The sequence below is a fragment of the Hesperophylax consimilis genome, chromosome 11, assembly GCF_061612785.1.
Source record: "Hesperophylax consimilis isolate HC1 chromosome 11, BYU_Hcon_1.0, whole genome shotgun sequence".
In the NCBI taxonomy this organism is placed as follows: Eukaryota; Metazoa; Arthropoda; class Insecta; order Trichoptera; family Limnephilidae; genus Hesperophylax; species Hesperophylax consimilis.
Genome location: NC_142846.1, coordinates 32440006 through 32457620, shown reverse-complemented (window position 1 = coordinate 32457620; position 17615 = coordinate 32440006). Strand labels below are relative to the sequence as shown.

The following is a 17615-nucleotide window of genomic DNA, read 5'->3' as shown; positions in this document are numbered from 1 at the left end:
CTGCCCTAAGTGATTAAAAGCGTATTATCCCCACTCCCCATACCGGTTCCATTGGAGCCGGCTGGGCTCGCGTATGGCCTCAAGTGAAATTTGAAAACGTGACGTCATCATTCTTGTGCGAACTATGGTCGAGGCATCATCGGTTCATTTTACGAAATAACACGGCAAAATGTTGACTTGTACTATGAAAACTTGTAAAAATAGATGTGAAAAAGAGAATAAACCCAATTGTCGTATTACATTCCATATATAAGCATTATTTTACTTTATTTTAAGCATATTCACATCGTATAATATAGATCAGTTTTAGAAACATATACTATCACATCGGGAAACGTCTGGACGCGAAACACAAAGCTGGTTGGTTGCTGGGAAGTAAATTATGAACATTTATAAAAGTGTCTTAACTAAATACTTAAACGAAATATTCGACTGTGAAAATAGAACCGAATTTTTTTGCCGAATTTGGACTTCGCAAATTTGTTCATAACGTGGCGAGTAATTTGCGCTCCCATGTAAAAATGTCTATTCATTCAAAAGCAGATTTTACTTTTAAGAAGTAAATGGTGATATTATAATGCGAGATGCCTATTTACTGTCAGATTGATTTATTGACGAATCACAGTCAGTCTTACGCCCTTCGTTCTTCAACAGTTGATTTTACCCCTCGCCATTATCTTCTCGTCTATTAATTCCTATGTCTGTGGAAACGCATTCGAATTCAAACGTTTTTGAGATGCGAAGTATTTACTGAATTAATATCACATACTATTCACTGAAGTAACTTGTAAAGCGTAGTATTTACTTAATTAATATCACATAGTATAATAACTTGCAACAAATGTTCAAACTTTTACGTGCAGCTCTGTCTGTATTATAAGCTGCAGAAGTAATATTTACACTAAATAATAATAAATAACAATATTTGCTGATAAAGAAGGGATCGGAGATACTAAAAAGGCGATGGGAGCAGCTCCTCAATTACTATGAACATAGTCAAGAAAACATGGTCAGTGTAATTACCATCAGTTGTCAATACTCGCAGAGAGAAAGCTGTTGGATCTTTATCGTCTTTAGGCATACAGCAAATGTTACTAGCTGTGTTGAGATCTCCCAACAGATCTGTCCACCATAGACCTTGGGTTGTCACATGATAATTACTAAAAGTAAAAAACAGTGTCATTTATAAAAATTTAAAAACGTCAAATGTAGATTTATCTAGTTATCGGTTAAATAAATGCACTATCTTACTCTGCGTAAGTCGGTTGTAAATACAATTTACAGTGATACGCCACGTAAAGTGGGATGCTATAAGTTTCATCTGGTTCGAGTATATGGATCCTCATTGTTCCTTCAAATGGATTTGTCTGTTCGCCAATCAGTGGAATTTTTAACGCTTCTAGATCGGCCTTTTTGTAGAATAAGCCAATGGCATATGAAGTCTCATTTCTTATCTGAAAATTAAAAAAATTATTAATAAATTTATAGCTATTATCGTGACAGCGTTGTATTGATACCAGTAGCACTATTTACAGGAAAGGTCGGTGCTCAATGTGTTTTAATTTAAATATAATGTTTTAACTAACAAAGTTCTAAAAATAGAATTTTTAATCAATCAATATTATTTCAAATATGATTGTTTTGTTATGATTTATTCTCGAAGTTCAAAAAGAAAATTTTTGTAAGATTTCATAACGTGTAAATAAGTTCTTATACAAATCCTTATTTAAAAAAAAAACCACCATGAATAGAACTTACACAGAACACGAAAATGAACGTTGAAATTTTATTTTTTTTATTTAACGGCAATGTAAAGTAAAATAAAAATGATACAATATTAAGTAAAAAAATATATAAAGTGATGTAGTTTGTTCTCAGTCCTCCTCACTAGGTATTCCTGTTCCGAGGCGGACTGTAGTTTGTTGTATTTGTGTTGATCATGATTTCCTCATCTTCTAATTTGTTGGTTCCCACAAAATATAAAATAAATTAAGCAAAATGTATTTATGTTTGTTGTCTGTAGGTTGCGTTGGGGTTACTTCATAAATTTAATGATTTCCTCATCTTCATGTTTAGTTAGCCATAATTTGATGTCTTCTTTAAACTTTTCTATATCCATGGTGTTTTTAATTTCAATAGGAAGGGCATTATATAATTTTATAGCATGGAAATAGTGGTTCTTCTGGCCGAAAGATGTATTTCATTTTGGAATGTTTAGTAGATTTGAGGATTTCATCCTTGTAGTGTAGGTGTGTTGTTCAGCAAGGTGTTCATATTTTTCTTTAAAATTGAGTAGTGCATTTTTTTAGTACAATTTTGTAATGCTGAACACGTTAATTTTTTTAAAAATTTCCTTTGATGGAGTCCTTATGGGTACTTTCAGGATTATTTTTATTATTATTTTTTGTGTTTTAACGAGCTCCTTCATATGAAAGTTTGAGGCAGATCCCCATCCAATAATCCCATATTCTAAGCGTGATTGGCATAGTAGACTTTATATAGATCATTTTTATTTAGTATATTGCGTACGTTTCTAAAGTAGTACATGAGCTTTGTAAGTTTCTTTGTAATGCTATTTATGTGAGTATCTCATCGAAGATTTTCATTGATTTCAACTCCGAGATATTTTATTTTTCTGGAGTGTGTTATGGTGGGGCAGTGACATGATTGCGTTAAGTTTTTTCCTTGACAATCATGTATTTTGAGAGCATAATCCTCAGCTGGTTGTACTCTGGCCGTTATAGAAAATGTTAAGTATTTCGTTTTGTTGCCATTTAGTGTAAGTGAGTTTTGTTTAAGCCATTTTTTGCAAAAGTACATGAATTGTTCAAATTTTCCGAAACAACTCCTCCTTAGTAATGTTTTATCTGTTCAGTAATATTTCTTTTTGTTTTAAATATCATCCCAAAAAAAAATTTTTGAGTTATTTATGATTAATTAAGATATGGATGCGTTATTTGAGCAAGGACTACACAATGAATTCTAACTAAATAATCATGAAGCCTTCCGCAGGGGTAGGCAGAGAGGATGGACCGCCAAACAACTCAGTCTTGGCCACACTTCTTGCCTCATTCACATTCATACATACTCTTCTATTATTCTGACTCCTGACATGTCCCAACTCAAGTATCTGATTCACTTGCTTCTGCCTTGTCTTCCTCGGGCATTACACTCCTCTCTTCGTTCATTCGCTCTACATGCCAAAACCATCTGAGCGTCCCTTTCTTACTCATTACGCATACATCAGCCATGCATTGTTTGCGGATCTCCACATTCCTCACACAGTCATACATGGTTTCAAAAAGTATTATTGGTCGGCGAGACAAGATGAGAAAACGTGTCGCGTGGAGGTGTAATCACCCACATATTTGAAGGCAGTCTAAAGGTTAAATAGCATTTGTGAATAAGTATTGTGTGAATAGTAAACCTGTAATGGCGATCGTAGCATGATCTTTCTATTTTTGTACTTAGAATCCGTGTTCAACATCACATAGTAGCGAGTGTTATTTTTGCTTGGCTGCAAAGCGTGGAGTTTATTCACAGAACGCTGTGGACAAACCACCGTCAGATCTTCAAAGTCTTGAATCTTTATAACAAGGCGTTCGTCTGTGACTTTCTTGTATAACAAAGACACGGGGTCCATCGGGAATGAGAGCGATGGACTGAACATTGGCTGTGGTGTTGGTGTACGCATCTCACAGTTAAAACCGCCTTCAAACCTGAAAACAAAATACATACATTAGATCTTCATATTATATATGTTTCTATTTATTTATATTATATGCGCTTACAAAAATGTGACAAACATCTTTAAATAGCATAAAATAAAGTCGCTATCCGCGTCTGTCTGTTTGTGCGCTTAATTCTTTTAAACTACAGAACGGAATTTGAAAGGGTTTTCATTATCATTCAGAGAATTTCTTCCGGAAGGTTTACATATATAATACATGCATATTGTATTTATAGAAATCAGAGAAAAGTCGATGTTTTATAATCAAGTCGTAAGAAGATTTTTCAGGCACTACATTGTTAAAGCTGGCTAAGCTTTATGAGATACATTAAAATAATGTACTACTGAATTGTATATCTTAAAAAGGCCTACATAAAAGTCCGCAATGGTATATGTCTATCTCTTAAGGATAATTCCCAGCAATTCCGGGTACACATCAGCAAGTAATATCATAACATTTAAATCTCGAATAAAAAGCTGGATACATAACACAGGGATATCAGAAATATAAAATATAATGACACTAAATACAGACTGAAACAGATACCACTCAACTGCACTATAAAACACCATGTATAATTATTTCAGAATAAATGTGATGACTACAAGAGTGCTAGGAGTGGGTGGAACTGTAATAACCCTATTTGTGGAATGTCAGGTGGTAGAAGGAAATGGAGGAAAAGAAGATAAAGTGGGGGAACTTTAATATTTTAAAGAGATGATGTTATTAATTACGTTTCCCAATCGTGGTCCGAGCCAATTGAGCTGAGATTCTTTCCATCTATGCTGTTGGCAGGACTGCTGGGGCAACTATAGTCCTTATCATAGCTAGCTGATGCCAGAACTCTATCGTTCCCGACAATATCCAACTCTGCGTGAGAAATGAGCTCAACTTTAGCTCCTGGTCCTGAAAATACCAAAATTTGATACAAGATAAAAAAAAGTAATTTCACATTTGAATAAAAATTAAGGCCTAGTTAGTAGATATAAAATAGGGTCTCTTCAAGACCCAGGTTCCCTTTTCCTTTTTCAAATCTAAGTATCTTTCACATAGCAACCTTTGGAGTTGATCCTCCTTTATGGAATTAGTATAAAAATGAAGCATAATCATTAATACCTTACCTATGTCATTGATCAAATTGATAGGATTTTCATATTCATTGGCCATCACGTTATGATAGTCCGTGACAGGCATACTTTTTTGTGTGAAATGTGTTAGCAGATCATACAAAACCTGCAGAGACTGAGTTGTCAGCGTTATGTTCAGGACGTCTCTCGAGTCAATCATAATGTAGATTGCAGATTTATCAGCCACGCTTTCAGCTTCTAAGCCAGAGTCTATGCTTTCTGCTTTCATGGCAAAGTTCAGGTTGGCTGTGGCCTTCTTTTCTCCATCGATCATGGACAAGTGTTGCGGGGATCTTTTGAACTTGGATGCGGGAACTGTTTCGTGGTCTGATGGAGGTTCGGATTCCACCCCTGACGGTTCTGCTCCGGAAGATTCATCACTTTCACTATTTTCGCCATCACTCGAATCACTGGAAACAATAATTATTAAAGAGTACCATAATATGGTGGTTGAATCGGCGGCAACATCGCTGATATCTGCATAATTCTTGCTACAATGCAGAAATTACTTGCTTCTTTTTAATGATTTTTTTTAGGCAACGTGGGTACAATGAACCATCGAAAATAAGCATTAAATTAGTTGGTTTCTAGTTATATAACAAACATATTGATGGTTGAATTGTGAAGCTGTTTTTTTAAGATCAGATGGAAAAATGTAAATACTTTTTATAAATTCCTCAACGATTATAATAAATTTATGTCAGCTGAATATATATATATAAACATCTACAATTCGTTGAATATTGAAACTCGCACTTATCCAACACTTATCCCCTCTTCCCATGATATTTTCTACCCCAACATGATTATTTATATGCAGAGATGTGCTTTATTTCAAATAAATCCATTTCAAATGGAAATGCAAAATGCAAAATGGGTATTTTCCATTTTGCATTTTAAATGCTTTTCTAAAAACCATTTTGCATTTTAAATGCTTTTCTCAATGCATTTTCCATTTTAAATGCTTTTTTGCAACATTCTTCCTACTATCTCCACTCATCTTTTTTTCATAAGCCCCAAATATCAGTCGGTCCTCAACCTCGCTATGAGAGATAATTTACATTTGTCAAGTTGCTCCCTGGTAGGAGCCCTGGCAATTTAGTGATACCATTACAAAAAATACTGATTCAAATACTGAACATGGGGCCATGACGCTGTAATATTAACTGCTAAGTTTCTATGTTTTTACGTTGGCAACATTAGTCCCGCGCAATTTTTTTGTGGTTTCATAATCTGTAGTCGTGGTGTTTTTGGATTTACCATCATGTAATATGTTTGTTCTACATTGATGTCCATTATTAAATGGCAAAATTGGTTAAAAATTCTATAATTATTTTAATTGTTTGACCTGAGAAACCATTTTGCATTTTCAATGCATTTTGAAAATAGGTATTTTGCATTTTGCATTTGAAATGCCTTTCTAAAAACCATTTTGCATTTTGCATTTTCAAATGGAAAAGTTTTGACCCATTTCCATTTTGCATTTCAAATGGTTTTGGGAACCCATTTTGCACATCTCTGTTTATATGTATATGTTTCTTTCTGCATTTGGCGTTAGTCAACTGACAAAGGTAAAAATCTTTGCAAAACCGGTTCAAATGATGATTTCAACGTTGAAATGTGGCTATTTAAACTTACCCTGTAAAAAGATGTGAGATGGCAGAAGCCAGTTTCTCCATGGCGCCATCTTCATTCTCAGAGTCAGATTCACTTCTATTAGAAGAGATATAATAATCATCTCCGTAGGCCACGCTGCTGTCGTCTGTATCTCCTTTGCCACCCGGACGGTGCCTGATAAAGGTCATCTCATTCTCAGCATCCTCGTTTTCATCAGCCGACGTTTCACTGTCGCTGTTGGTCTTCTTTTGCAAGGAAACTTGTCTGAATTTGCTTTTGTCACCGTCAACTTCTGAGGTGGGATGGTCGTGTTCTAACTTGCTTGAGATTGGATATGACTTGGCCTAAAAACAAAAAGTTTGGTTGTAAAGACAGGCTTGTTAATGCACGAAAATGATATATGGTAGATGAAGTACAACCACAAGTTTAGCTTTACCCATGGTTTAAATAGTTGTCAAAACAAGAATTATAAAATTGAAATGGCTCCACTCGGTAGGAAATGCAGCAAAGACAGAAGATAGCAAACTACCAAAGAGGCTTCTTCATAATAAGCCTGCAGGATGAAGGAGTATTGGGAAGCCTAAACTTAGGTCGCTGGACATTGTGGAGGCAACACCACATCCTTGGTCATAAGAAACTGGAGTCAGCAGAATACCAGCAAGAGTGGAGATGTTTCCTGGGAGGGACCAAGATCTGTAAACCATTGATGGTTTTTAAGGATATTTGGCACATTTTGGGGTTTTTTATATATTATTTTTCTAACCTATTTGTACATACTTCGTACATAATTGATTTTGTACTTACTTGAAATACTTTCATGAGCACCTCCCAAGGTCTGTAAACATTTTCCTCACACACAATCGGTTCAATAAGAGGTTCCCATGTATCGAGCTTTTCATTATAGTAAGAAGCTTGCAGGTTAAACTCGCACTTGGAATGCATTTGCTTCGACCAATCATGAACGGTCACTTCCAACACTGACTTTGCCATCAAAACTGGTATCCTAGATTTGGCTTCCAGTTCAAACATAATTCTAATACTTGGCACGGCCATAGTGAAAGTTTCACTGGGTTTCGTCGAAGGATACGGTGGTTGTGTGTAGCTATTTGTCTCATCGCAGTTGATATGCACGTACGGTACAATCTTCTTTGGAGACCATAACTCTTCATTCTCCTTTTCGGCAGCCTTTGACGAATAGTTTAAGAAATTGAATGGTTCCTTTTCCTCGGGAACTGTTAAGTCGGCGATGACGTCTTCAATTATATCTATTAAGATAAAACAATGAATTTTAACTAAAAGAATAAAAAATTATTATTCCATTTATTTGTACGTCAAATCAGTAGTTGATTTCGGTCATTGACTCTCTCAAAAATTGGAATTCACATCATTTTAAATAACAAAGAAGCATTTAATAAATGAAATCTGGAAAATAGATGAACAAAGTAAAGGAAAAATGTAATCAGAATTGTTACAAAAGTTATTTTACCTGTCACAGTCCGAACTGTTGTCTCTGATATATGCATATCAATCGGAGATACAGACGCAGTCACAATGATACCCTCCTCCATATTCTTGAATTGCTTAGCAAATTCAATATCAGTTGGATGCAGCACTAAGTAAGGCTGAGTGGACTTCAATTTACTCTGTAGTTTCGACATAATCTGCAGCCCTGATAAAGATAGAGTCAAGTTCTCTCTGTACGCGTGCCGAGAGTAGTCTATCAAAACCTCGGTGCGGAATAGCAAAGCATGTCCGGTGGTTTTTGATAAATCGGAGAAGAACATTATCTCTGGTTTCCGGAACTGAATTGATATGGATAAGCCGCTTGCATCCTCAGTTAATTGTGCCCCTGGAAACAGCATCAAATAATTAAATACTGTAATTTCAAATAAATATATATCGGTTTGTCTGTGCTCTGACACGTTCGTCTGTGCTGGTTAGTAAAATTGCCTATTATACTCATAATTGTCTATAATCGTGCCCTATAAAGAGTTAAAAATGAGTAAGGTTTTACCTGTCGAAAAGTAACCACTTGTTGAATCAGCAGAGCTAGGAGGTCTCATCCTGTGCATGTGGCTGGCTGATCCGGGTTCTTGTTTGATGATGGCATCACCGATGTAGCCATGGTTTATCACTCCACCATCCATTGACTTGTCGCCTTAAAATAAGCAAACAAAAATAGAATATATTTAAAATAGATTCATTGAAGAAGAAGATAATATGTACTAGCAAATCTAAACGAAACATGAAACAGAACAGGACACATAAAATAAAAAGATAACGGTCACAACTAGGAATCGAACCCAGGATCTCTTGTCTTACCGGGACAGCGTCTTAACCACTACCATTGGGACCTAGATATTGAACGTCACATTTATTGGCCAAAAAACAGATTCTTATAAAGATTTCATCTGAACTGCTTATGATTGGTAGTTTTAGAATAATCTTAAGCGTAGGGAGTGTGGCAAACCCATCGCTCAGGAAGTGGAAACACAACCTGCAATAGCCATCCCGAGCTAAGGTGTGAGCTACCATGCTCAGGCTGAATGACCTGGGGAACAGAGTCACGAACGGTGCCTCCGAGAAACAAGGTCGCATCTCGGAATATTTAGACCTTACTCCAGCACTCGGGGCTCTGCTGGAGTGGACCTTTTATTTCCCTAGATACCCGTGGGACGAATATTGGACCATTTGAAAACTCCCTTTTCCCTCCTGGGGCCTTCAAGGAACCGAGGGGGAGTGGATTCTTCTGCCATGGGGTCATCAGGGAACCAAGGAGGAGTAGACTCCTCCGTCGCGGGGCCTATAGGGAACCAAGGAGGAGTGGAGAGGAGAGACGAAACCCTCTTTCATCTCGGGGCCTTTAGGGAACCAAGGAGGAGTGGAGAGGAGAGACGAAGTCCTCTTCCATCGTTGGGCCTTTAGGGAACCAAGGGGGATTGGAGTGGAGAAATGAGACCTGGGAATACACATTGTGGAACCAGAAGACATAGCCACATATCCAATAACAACCCTGGTGAACTTTATAAAAGGTACCGGGTGACTGTTAAAGGAATGAGGTAAAATGGGAGATAGCAATGGGCTTATAGCCTAAGTGCTCACGGGAACTACATGTAAACAGTCTCCACTCTATAAAAAAAAAGAATAATCTTTATAATTACTTTCGGAGTATCAGAAATTCTGAAGGGTTTTATCCTACCTGGTAAAGCGTCCAATACAAATCTACCTAGATTCATAAAGAATGGCACTGAGAAATTGAGACGTGTCTTTTCAACATGGACATCAATGTTGCGGTCTCCCGCCTGGTTTTGTCGGAATGTCAAGTCTATTATTGGCGGAGTGGACACTGATATCGGAGTGTCCACACCGATCATCTCGCCTGCGTGGGATTGGAACATCCTAAAAACAAGAAAAGGAGAATTAATAGAATGTGTAGGTCAGTGACTGAGCTGGCATCGCATTTAAATCGCACCCGCAGGAGTTGTGGGTTCAATTTCTTGGTTGGCTCCTCCATCACAACACAAGGAACATTATCCGCTTAATGTGGTGGTAGTAAAAGATTTAAAAATATTGTCAGGTAATTTGTTGTCTATACTTCAAAACACAAGTGTCATCAGATTGACTTTCATAAATTTTTTTCACATTATTTTCTTGCTGTCTATTATTAATTATCTAACTGCCTATTACTCTATATTGTCTATGGCCCGGAATATCAGTTGATTTTAAGGTCGGCTTAGTTGGAATGTCGGGCTTAGCACGTAATCCGTATATAGGTCATATATACCCGCATGTATTATTCTTACTATTGTCTGTCATTATTTATAAAAATTTTTTTAAAGAAAGACAAACATTCCAGGGTTATGAATAACCTGACAATATTTGAAAATCTCCTACTACCACCACAGTAAGCGGAAAATGTCGCTGTGTTGTGATGGAGGACTTAGTCAGCCGAGGAATTGAACACACTATGCCTGGGTGGTACCCAAACGCGATGTCAACTTAGCCACTGACCTGTTAGCTACTAACACTGTTCTCTTTAAAGTACAAGTGTAAAAACTGGAAGGTTTTTTTTTAATGTTAATTTTCGTTTGATTTAAATCAAACAATACTGTAATTGTCGTAATTTGGGATGTTTTCTTACTTTTTGATGACAATTGATGTGTCAGGTCTTATGTCCTCAATGAGTAGGCTCTGTAGACTGGCCTTGACGTCCAGAGACCTGTCGGAGAAGTAGTCCAGCTGGAACGAGGTTTCTCCGGCTGCAAGTTTAGCCAAACCTGTGTTACAATCCCGCACTGGAGAACTTAGCACTTCATCGACATCGGTGAAGATTTTCAATTCGATGCCGTCCAATGTGAACCTGCAAGAAATCAACAAAACGTGTTCAGATATACATTTAGATCAGCCGCTGTTGTATATCTAGTGTTGGATGAAAGTCTAACTCGCTGCTTTTACTCTTTTCGTCGCTAAATGAGCGGTAGTGGCTTTGAAGCAAATATAGCAAATTATAATCTGAATAGCCAAGAATTCCCAAACTTCCTCTTCCCCTTCAGCATCGCAACATACCCCGATTGGGGATACCATAGTCTTACTGGCTCCGATTAGAAGGGAGCAGTTGGGAATCTTGTGCGGCTTTTACATTAACCCGTTGTTCGCGGACATCACAGCAGTTGGGTTGTGTGCGGCCATGTCCCCTATGTGGACGTCAGTTGCCTTGCAAACACATATAAATGAAAGAGTCCCGTATGCAGGGGTTCTTGGCATCGCAAACGTCATGCTTGTAAAGAGGAAAAAATAAGAGACGATACACAAGTAATAAAAAAATATGTATAATTTACCTGAATACAGCTTCTTTTCGCAATGTCTCGGTCTGTGCGAAAAATGCTTGAAGCTTTTTAACTGAAGCATCAGCATTAGCAGTGTCTGTAGGTGATCCGTTATTTCCTATGCATTGTCCCATAGAACCTATATAAAAAATATATATTTCAGAACAAATGTCAATCCTTCTAATTATTTCTTCTATTTTCAGCTTCCTGCTTTGAGGTCAAAGCAGTGGTCAGTATCGCCGTGTTAGCTGCATATTTAAATATTGACGCCACAGTAATTTGGTTCGCTCTTATGCCGCCAGAGGTGTCGCTCTGTCGGCTAACAAGGAAACTACTCCAGCTGCCGTGCGTATCGGCCAGTAAAGAAGGGATTGACTGGACCTGCTGGACAACCGGGAAGAGGCAGCCCCCATCCGCACTGCCAACAGTCAACGGCTGGGATTTTGATCTGCGCAATGCGCGATATAACTGGGTATAACCTTACTGAATATTGGATGTTATTATTGTCATAGACCGTGCAGACAATATTATATTTCATCATAATCATTTACTTAGCGTTTTATTATTGCTTACAATATATACATTCACAATGTATATTCTACCACAGTGAATGACTCGTCCTTAATGTGAATCAGATTTTTAGTTGCAAATCTCATTTACAAATGTCGTAAATAGTCTAAAACTTCATCACATTGGATTATAATTATTATATTTGAACCGTTTCTGTCAATAGTGCATATTTGAGTCTTTTTTCATCATTAAAGCGTATTTCAGCCATTGTTTCTTCAAAATATAAGCTTTTAAAATTGGAAATGGTCGATATTTTTGTATTTTTTGTAGAAACCGATTATTTTTGGAACCTTTTGGAATTGAGAAAAATGAGATTTGTAGCAGAGATGTTAATCTTCGATTTAATCATAAATTGAAGATAAGATCTGGTTAACATTATAATTTTATTTAATGTTTTGCATACCAACATAACGTCCTTCTGTAAGATTATCTGTCCACACAGCCAGCAATGTTGACAGGTCCCTCTGTCCAAGGTTGATGTTGACAGTCTCCATTGAAGCTGAGATATCGTACAATAGCACATCTTTATGGAAGGTCCCTGAATTGGAGGTTTGTTGCAAGGCTATTATGTTGTGATAACCAACAGCTCGTTTTATGTCGAACCTTATGGCCACTGGTTCCAAAATCGGTTCCTAAAGAAAAAAATAAAAAAGCATCTTATGGCAGGAATCATTTTTTATGTGGTATTCTGGTGCATTCTGGTTCGTCATGAGTTGGCCTATCAGCCCTCCAAGGGATAACGTTGACTTTTGGGATATCCATATACATTCAAGAAAACAGTGAGTGCTAAATGCAGTGGTTGAAAAAATGCATTTTTGAGACAGAATATTATTAACACATTCACAGACACAACGTATATTGACTTCGTTTTAGAGGAGATGTGCTATGACACAACGCATATAGACGTCTTATAGGCAGGGACGCGAAACGACAACAGATAGGACGTCAAGTTTGTATTGCAGTAGTATGTAACCAGTCTATTTGTGTCACAAAGCGAACACTTCTATACTAATTTGATGTGTCACACCCAAAGCTGATGATTTTTTATTACTGATTTTCATCAATGTCACAAACCATATGAGTCCTGTGACAAAACACTTGTAACAGCAAGTGTTGTATCATGAACCGGCATTCTCCAGGCATTTTCCGGCAAGTGTCCAACCGTTAAACCAAACATCTGTCATTGTGACAATAAATTGCTATGTCAGATAGAGATATCCGCTGCTTATCTGGCATTTACAGTTCTAGTCAATAATTCTTCCCGATTGAACCATTCTAGCAGGGAGATAAGATCAAGTGGTAGGTAATTGAGGTTACAATTAAAGTGACAAGCATCTCAGAGTTAAGAACTGATTAAAAGTTAGCAAGATCTTGTAAGTTAGGGCTTTTACATAGCTAATTCAGTAATGTGTATCTTACCTGAACTTCTAAAGAGCCTGCTAACGTCATGACGGCTCTGCACAGAGTCACAGAATCCAACTTAACCAGCATGTTGTCAATCACGGGAGTCTTGTTCTTTGGACTTCCGTTGGCATTGCTGTTGATAATACTCTGACTTATTTCTTTGAAGAAATTTTCCACTGTAAAATCCCCTACAATAAGAAAAAAAAAATGTGGTTAGAACAGAACATTCTTAAGAAAGTAGTAAAAATATTATTAAACAAACAGAAAATGGAACAAGACGTACATCACATATAGCATATAGCTAAATATATGTACATATATAGCATTACTCTTAACTCTTGGTGTACCGCTGTAAAATTTTCACCATCTGATTCTATTTTTGTCAGTTAGTTGTTTTTTGCAAAATTATGTTTTTGTAAATTGTACCGTCTTACCAGATAATGGTTTATGTATATATTGATAAAATTAGGATATAATTTACCATATTCAGTTTCCCCAGAATAACCCCGTTTACAAAGTTTTTATTTATTTATTTAATATTATTATCAACACATGAATAATATACAGATATTGTGTATTGACCTCCACGTTAGGAGGTCACCTATGTTGTGGAGGACTTTTTGAATGGTAAATGAACCTTTTTTGGAAAAGGCTTCTTTATGTGATCTGAAAGAGAGTTTCATATACACGGAACTAGTGAACAACGGAGTGATTTTATTGTGAAATTTTATAATAAGGTTGGCTTGTGCCAGTTTGATAAATAAACTTTTAAGTGCTTTTGAAAATGAGCTTTGTTGTCGGTGCTATGGTACAAACAGTATTTTAACTACCAAATCAAATATGTTACATGGGAACAAAATAACTTACCCATATTAAAAACAATGAGATTGGGAGATGTGGATTTTTGTGGCAGCAGGAAAACAGGTGCATGAACCTCAATGGAGATGTGAAGTCTCGTTTGCCAGCTTTTCATATTGGACAGCTGAGTCTCTACTCCTTTCTCTGCATTCTTGATGGCCTCATTTGTTACTCCAGTTGGTATAAATGGTTCAAAGAAGTGCTGTAAATGAAAATTGACAATAATAAATTGTTAATAACTTCCATCCCCCCTCCTATTAACATCTGTTTGATTGTGTTTTTCATTAAAAACTCACAAAAAGTGAACTCTGGCAAAATGTAATTTTCAGGGTTTAGGTTAACTCAATTATTTCTATTCGCTATGTCATTTTCATAATGAGTTATGTAGCTTTGAAACAGCCGACTGTCAACATGAAACGCCATATTGTTGATATCATATTTTTTGACTGTTCAAAATAGAACCAGCAAAATGATTATTTAATAAAGTGACAATTAAGTTACCTGCAAGTCAATGATCATTTTATACAGTAGAACAATGTGCAATCTTCCTATGTACACTTTCAACGAACCATCTGATTTAACATCATCGCACTGCACCAAATTATCTTTTCCAGCATTCCTGTAGATTCTGGGACTATGTCTGACATATTTCATCTCCAACACTTTGTCCTCGTCCACCCACATCATCTATATAAGACCAGAAAACACCATTAATTCATTCAAATTAAAAATTATAGCGCTATATTCCAAGGTGGGATTTGACCTAATCTGCAAATGATCTTCACTTCTCAGGCTTTCCTGTTCTGCTCCAATCCTCTTCTACAGTCACCTCTTCTCCGACCTTCGGTCTGCTTGCATTCTTGCAACACATCCAGCCCATCGCAGTCTTTGGGACCTACAGAATCTAACAATGGTCTCATGCTCCATTAATAACAACATAAATATCATTATAATGTGAAGAAAACTAACTTTATTGTAAAGAGTCATTTCTGAAAGGTCGTCCACTGTGAAGGTGTTCAAAAATACTTTCAGGATCATCCTCTCGTTGGCTTTGAAAACGCAGTCACTCTCCAAACCACTAAGCTTAATATCCAATAGATCTATGTCTGAATGAGACAGCTTGACTCGAAGCTGGGATAATCTGAAAAATAACCATTTATTATTACCACTTTGAGACCTATTGTTAATTCAAATTATCTAGCCACTCGGGTCTAGACAATATAATATCATTATTATTTTTCGGAATAACTTATTGAGTAAAACCTCAAATTATAATATATATGTTTGTCCCAGATGTGACCGTTTCCTTTTCTGATTTTTCTGTTTCAGATTTGCGTTTAAGAATCACTAATATTGTCTTCAATATTTAAATATAATATCATATTCGTTATAAAATCAGTCAGATTAGAGATTTATCTAGAAATATTCCCAATTGACAATATTTAAAATTATTTTTTTTTATGTGTATAATGTTAAATTATTAAATGCAAAGAAATAGTATGCTGTTGAACTGATTTTGAATTCTGTTCACATCATATGTCTGACATAAATAAAAAAAGAATATTATGAGATGTGTTATTTGGTGACAGATATAGCACAATGTGACTCAAAGGCATTTAGATTTTTTGTGCCAAATACAGCACTGCGTGACCCGAGTGGTTAATGTAAATTTTGTGATATATTTTTCTCCAAACTATACTTAATAAAAAATAAGGTCATGTTTTCGTTTTCTAATAGCTCGTAATCTTCTATTTGGGCTCCCGAAACAATACATTTATTTTGACAGTTTCTGTGTTCAGAAAACTTCTTATTTGGGTTAAACAATGTTTGTTGACATTTTTGTAAAGTTGTCTTTTTTTTAAACTAAAAAATATTTCATTAATTAAGTCTACCGTTTTTATGTCAAAATTAATTTGTCAATTTTCTTGAAAGAAGCGAGAGCAACAATTCTCAATGTAAATTTTCTGGAAAATTTCAATTATATTTCCGTACATGACCGTGGATTTAAAAATAACAGGGTTTTACTGTATTTTTTAGACATTTTTAATTTCTTCAGTTTTACACCTCATATTCACAAATCCATTGAAAAATGTTTGATATATTTTAAAGAGGTTTTATGTACTTACATTTTATGAATTTATGATATGACAAACTTTCATCAAAAGGTTGATAACCAATTTATTTAATACCTTTTGTTTTGTTTACCTGAATGAATAACTGAATTTTGTAGCTCCAGGTGGAATAGGTGCTTCTTTATCAGGCCCGTTCAACAAATCCATTAAAGTCTTCGTATGGGGATTAATAATCTTCTTTATCTGTATTGAGTCCCTCGATTGCACCCTGTAATCAAAATGCCTATTCATTAATGTTAAATATACATTACTTGAGAATTTCAATGCATTGCTTTCTACAGAAGCAGAAAATGGCGTCTAATAAGCCAAGATCTATGGGATAACTATGCGAACCAGCACTGGAACACATAAAATTAGCAGCAGGTCATTTTATGCGGGTTTTCAATTCATTTCAATGGCAAACTGTAGTACAAAGAATGAAAATAAGTAAATCACTCTCTACCTAGCTTATTACTTAGTTTAATTTCACAGCATTGACATAGTAATTTTCATAGTAATAACCAAAAGAAATATCGACATGAAGTAATGCATACGACCGATTATTAACATGAGAGTATGGAATGTATCGGGAGCATCTCCTATCCTCTTCCTTATTCCTCTTTCTCTCCCCTTCCTTTAACCCTAAATTAATTTTAAGATATTAAAACTTCATTTCCAACGAACTTTAGCATAAGAAACTTCTTTGGCTTGACTTCAGTTCACTTGTATAAATTACTGGTGACCGGATAACTCATCAAAATGACAATTCAACACACCTATAGAAAGTCTTGAAAAGTTATAATAAGTCATGAAACAAACTATTTAACCTAGTTTTTGTTTCATCACTTTTCATGACTTCATATCACTTTTTGGAGGTGTGCTGAATTGTCATTTTGATGACATTCCCGGTCACCCTTGTTACTATATGTAATTTCATTGTATACTCGTAGTTTGTTTTAAACACTCCTAAAGCACATTTTTACCAACTCCTCGAATAATTTGAGATTTGAATTTATTTATAAATATTTCCAGACAACATTATTTTTTAAATACATTCAATGTTTTTGAATGTATACCGAAATGAAATACTGTTTTTAAAAGCAGATTAAAAACTCTTTCTGATTTTAATATTAGTAACGAATATATGCATATATTCGTTAATAATATTGACCGTTAATAACATGACCGGTCGGTGGCCGAGTTGACATCGCGCTTGGGTCCCACTCGGGCGTAGTGTGTTCGATTCCTCGGCTGGCTAAGTCCTCCATCACAACACAAGCAACATTTTCAGCTTACTGTGGGGGTAGTAGGAGATTTTCAAATATTGTCAGGTTATTAGTAACACGGAAATGTTTGTCTTTCTTTTTTTTT

The 17615-nt window shown here is 35.9% G+C and overlaps 1 protein-coding gene across 7 annotated transcripts in view; it reads right to left on the bottom strand.

Annotated features, from left to right (window-relative positions):
- Positions 1–17615, bottom strand: part of LOC149420036 (intermembrane lipid transfer protein VPS13A-like) — a 91759-nt gene that overhangs the window by 29361 nt on the left and 44783 nt on the right. For 5 of the 7 annotated variants that reach the window (XM_089637434.1, XM_089637438.1, XM_089637439.1 and 2 more), the window contains exons 18-35: positions 16339–16488; positions 15103–15274; positions 14635–14820; positions 14143–14335; positions 13291–13463; positions 12275–12503; positions 11314–11440; positions 10617–10835; positions 9675–9874; positions 8490–8633; positions 7962–8324; positions 7280–7740; positions 6497–6819; positions 4853–5268; positions 4466–4637; positions 3428–3719; positions 1252–1454; positions 1024–1160 (exon numbers count right to left, since the gene is read on the bottom strand). In XM_089637434.1, coding sequence (XP_089493560.1) covers positions 1024–1160; positions 1252–1454; positions 3428–3719; positions 4466–4637; positions 4853–5268; positions 6497–6819; positions 7280–7740; positions 7962–8324; positions 8490–8633; positions 9675–9874; positions 10617–10835; positions 11314–11440; positions 12275–12503; positions 13291–13463; positions 14143–14335; positions 14635–14820; positions 15103–15274; positions 16339–16488 — 4160 coding nt within the window. The remainder of the gene's footprint in view (positions 1–1023; positions 1161–1251; positions 1455–3427; positions 3720–4465; positions 4638–4852; positions 5269–6496; positions 6820–7279; positions 7741–7961; positions 8325–8489; positions 8634–9674; positions 9875–10616; positions 10836–11313; positions 11441–12274; positions 12504–13290; positions 13464–14142; positions 14336–14634; positions 14821–15102; positions 15275–16338; positions 16489–17615) is intronic. The other 2 variants (XM_089637436.1, XM_089637437.1) reach the window with 1 other exon arrangement.